The sequence below is a fragment of the Schistocerca serialis genome, chromosome 1, assembly GCF_023864345.2.
Source record: "Schistocerca serialis cubense isolate TAMUIC-IGC-003099 chromosome 1, iqSchSeri2.2, whole genome shotgun sequence".
Classification (NCBI taxonomy): domain Eukaryota; kingdom Metazoa; phylum Arthropoda; class Insecta; order Orthoptera; family Acrididae; genus Schistocerca; species Schistocerca serialis.
Window position 1 is genome coordinate 528,819,068 of NC_064638.1, and position 12,809 is coordinate 528,831,876.

At 42.0% G+C, this 12,809-nt stretch overlaps 1 protein-coding gene across 3 annotated transcripts in view; it reads left to right on the forward strand.

Annotated features, from left to right (window-relative positions):
- The window catches only part of LOC126474890 (peroxisomal membrane protein 2), a 58,002-nt gene that overhangs the window by 25,082 nt on the left and 20,111 nt on the right, over positions 1-12,809 (forward strand). For all 3 annotated transcript variants that reach the window (XM_050102396.1, XM_050102402.1, XM_050102386.1), the window contains exon 4: positions 9,322-9,484. In XM_050102396.1, the coding sequence (XP_049958353.1) occupies positions 9,322-9,484 (163 nt within the window). The remainder of the gene's footprint in view (positions 1-9,321; positions 9,485-12,809) is intronic.

Sequence of the window (12,809 nt, forward strand, 5' to 3'; positions counted from 1 at the left end):
TCCCTCGATTTAAACCCATCGGGCAGGTGTGGAGTGCATTTGGAAACATTGCTGTACAACCATGCACCAATGACCATCAACCTACTGTCAACTGCTGGTGGAGAAATGGAACGCCATACCACGAGAAATCATTACCAACAGTGTGGTCAGCATGGGAGCACTTTGCAGAGCATGCATTGCCGACAGTGGTGATCACACACCCTATTAAGGACAATGTCCCACCTTTTGTAATGCCTGGGCAACAATCATAAATTGTGGCGACTTTAGTCTAGTTATTGTCTTTGAATAAAATTGTCATTTCTGTTTATCTCATGGCCTGTTTCATTCAGTTGCCTTGTGTGCTTTACTGTTGCAATTCTTTCTATGTATGGTCCAAGTTTCATTGAGCTTTATTACTTAAGTTTTGCACACCAATGTATTACAGCATCTCTCTGAACTTTTAAAATGTGACAAGCATTTTGCATGCCAGTTTCATCAAAAATTAGAATATATTTATCCCTCTGAGTCTGACAGCAGGCAAAATCAATATGAAAATGTTATTGATATTAAAAGCGCGGTGACTGGCAGTAGGATACCCTGTGTATTTTGTATAACTCTATTAACTCAATGACAGTTTAAAGGATTATGAATGTTTCTGGAGCACGTGCAGATGTGCAGCTTGTTGAACTTGAGACAGAGTAACAAGAAATGCCTCAGGCATGCAGGTCAGTGACTGGTGGATGGGGTGGAGTTATGAGTGGCATAAGATTCCCGGAAGGTCGGCCCGGAACGCAGAGGAGGTGGCAGCCACAACACTACTGCTTGTGGCTTGCATCCAGCCAGAGGGCAGTACAGCACTTGTGCGGGATTTAGGGGTGCCTTTCCATGTTTTATGACTTCTTTTGAAGGTAGCATCTGCTACTTGTAGAAAGGACAGCCACAGGAAACACTGTCCAGCCTTCCAGTGGTCTTCTCTAAATTTTGTGAACCCCGTTGCAAGGCTGTGGACATTGGCGGGAGAATGTGTGGTTGGTGTAAAGATGTGTGATGTCAGATCAAAGTGCTAAAATCAATGCTTTTTGGTAGTTGAGAGAGTTTCATGTTGTCATCGGAAGCTGAAAAAGACACTATTTTTGGCAGGGTTCTCCCTTGGAGGAAACCTTTGTGATTGGACTGCCGTGGTTCATAATTTTGTGATGGCAGCTTTTGGTGGCAAGGAATGGGCAGAGTGTGAGTGAGTGCCATGAGGGAGGCAAATCAGGATAGGTTGCGTGTATTCACATCAAATTCATGTTGGGATGTCTTGGTGTCCTGATTGACTTGGCATAGCAGCACAGTAGAGGCTGCTGCACCTTGGAGTACTGCTAAGATGCTGATGACTCCAACTTTGCGATGAGGCCAGCACGGCTGCAGCGCAAGCTCGGCACAGCACAGTCACACTTAACGGTAAGCATACATAAATCACTGCACGGCAGAGTAGTCAACACTTGAGGAATCCAACACGATTGCCTGTCTCATCTCCTTTTGCACTGCTTGTAAGTGTGTGGACTTCTGGGTTTCAGTTACTGTTCTGATCGAGAATTACAGGATTAAACAGTTATCGCTGAACTTTGGGAGAGAGTAAATTCTGAAGAGGCCAAGAAGTAACTTAACTGATATGGGAGAGACACTGCTTTTCATTTAATCTTCATGCAAATTTGAATATATATGATTGTCAAAGGTTTTTGAATATTCACGTTATATGTTGATTCCATAAATGTGTTTATGAATAAATGTGAGTACTGAATTTAATCATTGTTTCTGTTCGATCCCTTCAGTTACTTTTAAGTTGTAGCTTTTAATATATATCCAGGAAGATATTAGCATTCATTTGAAAACCATAACCAACTTACTTCTCCAGTCAGATAGCGTTAGTCAAAGTAAAATTTTGTGCAAATTCCCCAATTTAAGAACTATGTGTAGGGCCTTAATTTTCATGTTATTTATTTAACTTTGTGCATAAAAATTTAGAGATTAGTTCTTAAGGGGGTGGCCTACCCACAATTAGTTTTGGAAGATTAAGGGGAATTCTACACCATGGGATTTTGCATTTTGACAGTGTCATCCTACTTAGTAGTCTGTTCAGCCCTGCAAGCAACACAGTTCTCTGGCAGTTACTATCTTGTCCTCAGACATCCCTGCCAGGGGACTCACAACACTTTTGTAAGTATGTGCTAGGCCAACACAGGCCCTCAGCCCTTGCAGCACTACTTCCCTTTCTGTGCTGCAAGCCCATCCTTCTACTGTTCTTTTCTGCCTTTGCCTTTCCATTTGACGGTCTTGTGATGCCAACCACACTTGGATTTGGTTTCTGATTTTGGACATTCATTTTTCGCTCCTCCCCGCACCACATTTATCTCTTCCAGCCCTGTATATACCTTTTCATCCTAAACTACATGGTCCCTACTGTTGGTTTTGACATATCACACCTCTTCCAAATTTTACAGAAGTGAGATCATGCAAGGAAGGTTGCCCAATGTGGTGTATATTTCACCTTTGTGCATTTCGGTCTTTGCATCCTTCATATCTGGCAGCGGTAGCATGCCCAAAACTGAACATGGGTAGGGCGAGGGGTCATCAAGTACCTGCATGCTGATAACCACATGACCATGCACAGTGTGTGCTATTGGTGTCTGAGCTGGAACCACTGCACAGAATCCAAAAAGGAGCATGTGCCCATTATGGCTGGGGTACATGGTCTCCAGGCAACGGATTACTGGCTAGGCAACCATTGCTGTGGAATGGGTAGAGGGCCTGTCAGAGTTGGTGGATGACTTGTGTATGAAGCAGATTAAGCGTTCTTCCACTGGTGGCCGCACAACTCCAGCAGTCTCTTCTGAAAGAAAAGATTCTTTCAATGCTGGGAGATAGGACCCCAAAATGCTACCTTCTTTGACTACCCCTAGGGAGGAATGCAAGTCTGAGAGATAAGGGGAGAAATACTTCCCCCAAATACTTAGTTTGCTCTAAGACTGATGGGGATACCGTTTTGACCATAAAAACATTATTCTTTGTTGAACACCTTAAAGAAAGGTTTGGGGAACTAGCAGCGATAACAGAAATGAAGAGTGGCTCAGTCCTGATTAAAATGGCATCCCTTGCCCAGTCATGAGTGCTGCTTGTCTTTAACAAGCTGGGTGGCATTTCTGTAACTACCACCCCCTATAACTATCTTAATGTGGTACAGGGTGATCTTTCACTGAAACCTTCTTTTACAGACCGAGGGCAAGTTGCATGCCAGTTTGAAGTAATGGGGCACACATTATGTCTGTTGTGGCCAACGGGGACCAAAGGTCATTAGTGTTGCTAATGGGGCCTTCATCTTGACCTTTGAAGGCCCGAAAAGGTCAAGGTGATGGTTATCAATGTAATGTGAAACTGCAAGTACCCCAACCCACGTGGTGCTTCAAATGCATGAGAATGCATGAGATTCAGGCACATCTTTTCATTGTAATGCCTGTCCTTTCTGTAGGGATTGCAGATATCAGTTGCATACAAACATTTCATGTGCCCTCCCTCGTCTGTGTCAGTTCTGGAGAGCACATTCCCCCTGTTCAGTGGAAAGCAACATTCCCCCTGTTCACTGGACTGCACCATCGTCCAACAAGAAAAGAAAATACAAGACCCTTGACCAACTGACATATCAAGAGGCCAAGAAGAAATATGATCATTTGCATCTTACATCTTTGGAGATGAGGGTACCAGAACCAGACCTGTAGCCGCTGTCAATTGTTGGAAGCTTGAAACACAGAATAGTGTATCCTGGTTTCTCTGAACAAACTGTAGGCAGTAAAGTGAACCACAACCATATCACAATCTTCCCTTCGTGCTTCTCGCAGGGAATCCACCATTCTGTTAGCTTCGCATTGAACCACAATTGGCTGACAAATGGCCACATTCTGTAGTATGAAAATCCACACCATTGTCAGTAAGGTGTCTTCTGATGGTGGCCAACATTCTGCTGGACTGCTCCAACTTGGCCACATTATGGTGAAATCTTAAACTTACTGGCATGATGCCTCTGATGCTATCAGACAATGTCAAAGTGGCTGATCTGGTTTTATGTTTTACTTGTGAAGGTGGTTTCTACTCCTTTCTGTGAGGTAGGATATCTTGGCCTCACTGACAGCTTGAGGGTCTGCTCTGACCCAGAGGACCCGCGGCTGCCCTTGCTCGAAGGTCCAACCTGTCTCATGCCTTTCCCACCTATTTGTTGTTCTTGCTCTTTTTACATTTGTCATTTTTAACATCTTGTTGTTGTTGTTCTTCCCTGTCCTGAATTTTATCAACTTGTCCATACTGCCGGTTTTCTTGTAGTAACAGAGGCTGAAGAAACACTTGTCAGATGCAAAGGGTGTTTCTCGCACAGCCTAACATGTTCCAGGTGTCTCCAGGTGCTTTGTGGGCTGAGTAACTCACTCCTCTCTCATTTCTACCTGCTTTTTTCTTGGTTGCAGTTGGGTAGTCTGCATTTGTCTTCTGTGTCCTTTCTCTCCGAGAACTATTCCCAGCGTGGTGCATATAGGACAGAGAGGCTGATGACCTTGTAGTTTGGTCCCTTTAACCCCATCAATTCAATTCAATACCTCAAGCATTATCTGCATATTGTAGAAACTGTGCTAGTCCTGAGATGGTAGCAGGAGGGGTCTTGTTTACTCAGGAGTTCATAGCTAATGGGTGCCCCATCATACGGAGTTAGAGGTGGTAGCTGTGCAGATTTTGATAGCTACTGATATCAGCTTCTGTAGTACTTACCTACCTCCAGACAGGGAAATAATGCATTCTGAGATGATCTAATTGATGCAGCAACTCACTCCCCCCCCCCCCCCCCCTTCTTTCCTCCTGTGCATTATCCACTGTGAGGAAGTGTCGTATAGTCCAGAATGCGTCTCCTGATTTCTGGTTTGGAATAGTTATCTCACGGATGGATACTCTCATCTTTTAAGCATTCAGACATGCAAATGGTAGGTTGAAGAGTCACATAATCAACATTTTAATCAATGGAATTGCTGGTAACCCTAGACTCATCATACAACGTGACTCCAGTCTCAAATTCAATTGATAGTCATAAGATTCAACATGTGATTATGAACTGCAAATACTATATGTTCCTGGTTTTCATTCTTATCTGGCTTACTGGTGAATTAGCCTCACAGCAGTGACATAGTAGCATCAACCCAACTTCTAAACCAGCTAAAAAGCCAAATTTCAAAAAAACAACTTCCATTGACAGCTGCAGATCAGTCAGTCTAACTTACTATGGAGATTGGCCAAGAGCAACTATGCTGAATGCTTGAGACATGTGACATTTAATCAACCCATCAGTCTGGTTTCTGGGACCATTAGTCCACAACTTAGTCTGACTGGAAACATCAATGTGGCAGACTTTCACCAAGCACCAGTACCTGATCACCACCTTCCTAAACTCGCAGCATAAAGCATTCAGTACTGCTTGGCATCACAATATCTTGATCATGCTCCACGGTTGGATTTTTTTATGTGCTTTATCAATTTTTCCCAGGAACTTTTTGTCACCACAATTGTTCGAATTAGCGTCAGTATGTGTCTCGGCTCTCTGCAGGTCTAGGGTAACAGCATGTCTCATGTTTCAGTGTTGTTATCCTTTTCATTAAAGTCATTGATGGGCTCCATGGCTTGTGCTTATTTCCGCTCTTTATGTTGACAACTTTTGCATTTGGTACAGCTCTCAGCCTGTGGCCGTACCTGCACTTCAACTTCTGGCAGCCATGCCTGGGCCTATCGCCACGGCTTGCAGTTTTCATCTACGAAAACGTGGGTTGTGAATTTTGGTTGCTACACGATGGTCCATTGGAGATCACATGGGGAACCAATGCCTCAAAGTATCTGCAGTGTCCAATTTTTTGGTCTCCTGTTTGATAGCAAACTGGTGTTTACCTTACACTCTTCAGTTGCAAGACAAAGCTTAGTGCTCTTCTCTTCCTTAGCTATACCTCTTAGGGTACGGATTGCACCACTCCCCTGCACTTCAGCAGGGCACTGGTCTCGTCACAACTAGACTACAGATGCCAGATATGTGGTTGCCAGACATGTGGTTCAGCAGCACCATCAGCTTTGCAATTGTTAGCTTCAGTTCATCATTGTGGGATAAAGCTAGCCATCAGCACCTATCGTATGAGTCCTGTTGACAGTCTTCCGATGGAAGCCAGGACCGTACCTTTGCTCTACATCAAAAACTGCTAAACAGTTACAGAACTACCAGCCACCAAGTTCCTAGCCATCCAAACTATGTCTTTTTTGTAGTTCAGAGTGTCAACCCTGGCAGTCAACCCAGGCAGCTTTCAAATTTGAATGCATTTGCAAAGGGACATCCAGTCCCCGCCTTGCGTGGGTGACCCCATATGCTTCCCCCTTATCTATATCCAGACCACAGATCCAGATAGACCTGTTCCAAGAGCCTTAAATGTCTATTGCACTTGTTATTTTCCATGACTGCCAGCCCTCCAGGAATACCAAGATGCTGAAATAATTTTACTGATGGCTCCAAAAATGCACAAAAGACAGGATATACTTTCACACATGCTAAAGACCAGGAAAAATATTCTTTAACAGAATCCTGTAGTGTCTCGACCACAGAACTGGTGGCTGTGGCTAAACCGCTGTGTTTCATCAAGAAGAAAACTTGTAATTGATTTTTCGTGTGCAGTCATTATGAGCAGTCTGAAGGTTATTGATTGATGCTGGCCTCACAAACCAGCACTGTATGCCATCCATGATCTTTTTTATAATCTCAACCACTCTGCATGCCCAGTCATTTTCCTCTGGATCTTGAATTATATTTTAATATCAGGTAAAGAGCTAACTGATTAATTAAGCAGGGAAGTGATCTCACAGTCAACATTGGGTATGAGGATACCAGGCATTGGTTTGCAGGTGCTGATGGAACTTACAGTCCGTGGCTGATGAAGGAAAATGGTAGGTTGCTGCTTCCTCCCAACAAACTGTGTGTCATGAAGGAGACCACTGCTATGTGGTGTTTCTTTTTCTATTTGTCTTTTGCTTGCTTCACACTGGCCTTACCCACCTGACTCCCCATTTTTATCCCATTCCAATATTCCCTCTCCAATGTAACTGTAGTGCTTCAGTCTCACTGCATGCCCTCCTCAAACCCCTTTGATCATCGCAGGGTCTTATGCACCCCTCATCCTCTTAGGCTGGCAATGAAAGGACAGATTTTATGTTTTTTTCCAAGAGAGTGGTTTTCTCCCCAGCTTTAATGTTTTAACCGTACTTGCACCCAGCTTATTAACCTGGTTGTTCACCTTTTCCTTACTGTTTGTTAGCTTTCACATCCTGTTCTGATATTTGCTATGTTCTTAACTCTTACCCACTTATACTCACTTTGACCTCCCCTTCATCTACTTAGAAGGTATTTTTTATTGCATCACTATTTTACACACATCAGCTAAGGCTCCGATGGAGAGGAGGCTCAACTTTTCGCGGCAGATTAGCCTGAGGGTCCTCCATCTGCCTCTGACATACACACTGGCACAATCTAGCAACCCTTTTTATATTTCCTGTAATTGCTTTTAACTATGAGTGCTGCTGTTAGTGTTCCAGCCTATCATCTTCCATATCCCATAGTAATTCACTTTGTCAGCTTTCATATATAGTTAGCAAAACTGTCCCCTGTGGTTTTGTTCTGCGATTGAGGCATTGTTGACATCATCGTTTTGTCCCTTAATTCTTCATACAACAACCAACCAACATTTGCACCTCTTTACCTGAATTTTTCCTGCTAGCTAGGCAAGTAATTAGCAGTACGTTTCTTTATACATTTGCTGAACAAAAATACTTTTTCCCTTTCATTATATTTAATTCAGCTTGTGTAATCATTGAAGCTATAATTGCCATGTGATTACTTATTTCTTCTTTTACACTACTTGTTTCAGAGTTTAAGTTCGTTTATTGTTAAAAATGTAGGGATATTACCATGTTAATTAATTTCTCTAACTGTTTGAAATAACTTTAGTGCATCATTTTTACTTCAAGGGTTATCCAGGGGGTAACTATATTCATATAGAATGGAAAGAGGGACAGCTGGGATAATGAGAAAGTGGCACTGCTTCTTTTTGACCTACAGAGCCCACAGAATGTTTAAAAAGTGAATTGACAGATATTCAGTATTATGACAGAAATGGCTCTTCAATGAACTAGTACAGATAATTAATGAAAAAATTGCAAAAAAATGCATTTCTTGTTATGGCAATTGTCAGATAACTTTCCACATATTTCTTGGAGTTTTGCGCACGAGGTTCTGTTAACAATTAGGGTACCACACATTTGGTGCTTGTTTGTCTCCAAAACTCCTTTCTGAGAACCACAAAACTCAGCTTTGGACTTGTTTTCATTATGTTATGGAAGGAGGGGGACTACTGAGCAGAATCGGACATGGTATTCCTGTCCAAATTTTCTTTGAGGAATTCTAATACTTTGATAGTTGGCATGTGTCGTCATTGAAAACAACAGTAACAATTTGTCCATTACCTTTCATAGTTGCACTCCCTGTAGTTAATGTACATTCTGAGTTGATCTGGCAGAGTTTCATGACAGGAGTACATACACACACTTTATCCATTGGCCCTAGTGTCTCTCTTTCAATGTGCGTTCTATTTAGAACTGAAGTTTTTACTAGTACTTGTTTTTTAAACAGCTTCCACTTCCAGGTCTGGAAAAATATATACAATTTTATGTGCAACATACAGTCTGTTATAGTATCTAGTTAATGATTCAAATGTGTAAATCAGAAATAAATAATTCTCAATAACCTGTTGCAAGGGTAGTACCACTGTTAATAAGTCTGAAATCTTATAACATCCATTCTGGTAGTTGAGTGATACTAGATTCCACTTTTCTCTCTCTGACCTATAACGGCATTTTTTATCTATTCCCCTTACTAAGCTATGCAAAATAAAAACAGTAACTCAGTGAATACACAGCAAACTTTGTTTAAAAACCTTTTGGTGAAATATTCGTTTTGATTTCCATGTAGCTGTACGTGTTGAACATTTATTTACTGTCTTTATTTATTTATTAATTTTAATGTATTTTATTATTTTATATGCCTTAGTTACTTAATATTGTTGGATCATTGTAACGAAATACATTTTTATGTTATTTCAAGAAATAAATTTAATTTTTCTCAAGATTTGTAGCTTTTTAAATAATTTATTATAATTAAAAATGCGTATAAAAATATGCTATGTAAGTGCTGCTGAAATTTATTCAGTTTTCTAAATTAATAAAATACATAATTCTTTTTAGTTTGCTGTTTGGTGGAACAATACCCCATTTTTTCTATAAAGGACTGGATGGATTTATACCATATGGAACATCGCATCGTTCACTTAAGCAGCTTGCAGTGGAGCGTTTCATATTTATGCCTCTGTACCAAGCCTTTTCCTTGTACATGCTTGCAAGGCTAGAGGTATATCATTTCTCTCATTTTGTAAATTTAAATGGAAAGAATTTTATTTTTCAGTGCCATAACTTTTTTTATCTATTGTATAAGTGTTCGAGCAATAAACTGTCTGTAGTGACTTGCTCTAGGTTAGTATTGAAGGTAATTAATAAGTAAAAGCCATTAGCTGGGATGTCAAGGCAAAAGATTGAATATTTTGTCTTGTGGGGTTTACGAGCCAGTTCTTTCTGTAGGGATTAAAAAAAAACTGAGGACAGGACAATGAATGAGCAAAGAATCACTTTCAAGTTCTGTCCTAAGCTTGGCAAGATACCAAAAGAAATGCATGCAATGCTGGTACATGTTTATTGGGATCAAGTACTGTCCATGAAGGGTACAGTGGTTCATCGGTTTTCGAGGAGGCCGGGAAAGTGTTTCTTACAATCCCTGTAGCGGGCGACCGGTGAGAAAGTGAGGACGTTAATCTTGAATGACTGTCAATTAACTGTGCGCATGATAGCAGATGAACCGTGAATCTGTGTGACAAATCCTTACCCCGGAGTTAGGGAAGAGGAAAATGTATTGTCATCTTGTGCCACCTCAGTTGACTGACGATCTGAAGCTGGCACGTTTAGAGGCTTCACAGTATTTTGACGAAACGGTGGCTGCAACACCCAGTTTCTTGAACCGTATTGTCACTGAGGATGAAACCTGGTGTCTCTGGTACGACCCTCAAATGAAATGGCAAAGCATGGAGCTTCTCCGACATCACCTCATCGGAAAAAGGTCAAAGCTAAAAAATCACACATCAAAACGATGCACGTCACCTTTTTTGATAGTCAAGGCATTATCCACGAGGAATTTCAACCTGAGGGAATGACGTTGAGGGTACGACCCCAATATGCACAACAAGGTTCCTGGTTTTTTTGCTCACGACAACGCTCGCCCACGCACAGCCAGTGTCATCAAACAGTTCCTGGCAAAAAAAGGGGGTGGTGGAACTTAAACATCCATCATACTTGCTGCATCTCAATCCTCCAGTCTTCTTCCTATTCCCTCGACTCAAACTCGCTTTGAAAGGAAAGAGATTTGACGACATTCCTGACATAAAACAAAACATGTTGGAGCTTTTGAACACCATCCCAAAGGAAGACTTTGTGCAAAGTTTCCAGGACAGGTATCACAGAGCTCAGCGGCACGTAGTTATTGGAGGTGACTATCTCGAAGGATAGTAAGGTAACTGTAGTTCATAGTTCATCTACATAACTTTATTGTCAGAGGTTGTATTTAGTTATGGCATCCAGATACATGAGACACTGAAAATCGGTAACAAAGTAAAGTTCTTTTTGCTTCTGGTGGCAGTGCGTTGAACAGTTTTCCTCCGAGGTATGTATAGATATTGTGAGTCTTACTTAATCTTGCATATGCTTGGTCTAGCTTTTCTTTGAGTTGTGTATTGTGACAATGAAATGATTCCCTTAATTTGTAGCTCTTTTGATTTTCTTTCGTGTAGACTAGGCAGATGTCATGATGCCCAGTTTCTTGATAAACGGCCTGCAAAATATATTGCTTTTGAAAATACCTGCTACACATATGATAGCCTTTTTCTGCCATGTAAAAACTATTTTCACCCCAGTGGAGCTGCCACAAAGCAGTATGCAGTATGTTATGTGGCTATGAAAAAATTCATAACAGGGCTGAGCATAATTTTTTCACTTGCACAAGCTCTAAATTTATGTAACAGCTATACAACTCTAGATAATTTACTGCACATAGAATCTGTGAAGAGGTTCAAAGGTAATTTGGAATCCAAGTATCCCAAAGGTTATCATAGATACATTGTTGTTGGTGTTGCATAAACTAAAAATTATGTTTTCAGTTTTCTTCTGGTTTACAGTTAGTTCACTGTCTTTAAACCAGATACTAGGAATTCTTAGGTTGGCTAAAATTTTTTTCTTTAGGTCCTGTATGTCATTTCCAGTCGCGATGAAAGTGGTATCATTAGCGTATAGAACAGAATTTCATCACATGGGACTAGATAGGTCATTAAAATAGATTACAAACAATAAGGATCCCAGTATCCTGTATCTTGAATACCATAGCACCTTCTTTATTAGAATCGGATGACTCACAGAGTCAGATGCCTTGCTAGGTCAATCAGTAAGGCATCAGCAGATGATTATGGTTCAAAGGCACTGCATATTATTGAAAAAACATTTTCAACAGCTTTCAGTATAAATAATTTTCCTTGAAGCCATACTGAGGGTTTGCAGCTGAAATGTTTGTAAATTTGTTGGTACATGCAATGTTCTACTATGTACATTTGAAAGTATTGGTACAAGAGAAATAGTATGATAGTTATCAACACATGACTTGGTCTCCTTTCTTATCCAGAGGGACAACTTATTTTACCTTTAAGAAAGATGCAGATCGTAACACGCTGCTGCAGCTCTACAAAGCCCTTGTGCTGTCCCGACTGGATTATGGGAGTGTGGCGTATGGCTCAGCGTCGCCCTCAGCGTTGCAACTGTTGGACCCCGTTCACCACTGTGGGGTTCGACAGGCGACAGGAGCATTCCGCACCAGTCCTGTTAATAGCCTTCTTGCTGAGGCTGGCGTTCCTCTGCTTCGCGTTCGGCATCAACAACTGTTAGCCCTCTATGCTGCTCACGTCCGTAGTTCGCCCCGTCACCCTAACTACCGTCTCCTTTTCGCTAATGCAGCAGTCCATATCCCACACCGGCGGCCGCGGTCAGGCCATACAATTGGGATCCGTGTTAGGTCACTCCTTAGTGAACTCGAGTCTTTGCCTCTTGCATCTGCTTTTCAGGTCCACCCACATACACCACCTTGGTGTATTCGTCGGCCGCAACTTCGGCTGGACCTCTCACGATGGCAAAAGGATTCAGTTCCTCCTGCAGTCTTGTGCCGCCAATTTCTTGCTCTCCTCGATGCATCCCGAGACTCGGAGGCTATCTATACAGATGGCTCAATGGTTGATGGCCGTGTGGGGTATGCTTATGCTCTTGCGGACTATGTAGACCAGCGCTCCTTGCCGGAAGGCTGCAGTGATTACACCGCAGAGCTAACAGCCATTTTTCGTGCCCTTGAGCATATTCGTACCAGCACTGGAGAGTCTTTTGTCATTTGCAGTGACTCTCTCAGTAGTCTACAGGCTCTTAACCAGTGCTACCCACGCCATCCCATTGTTGTTGCCATCCAGGAGTCCGTTCATGCTCTTGAACAGCGGGGACGTTCGGTGGTGTTCGTATGGACCCCGGGACACGTTGGGATAGCGGGAAACGAACTCGCTGACAAGTTAGCTAAAGACGCCACCCGCAAACTGCCGTTG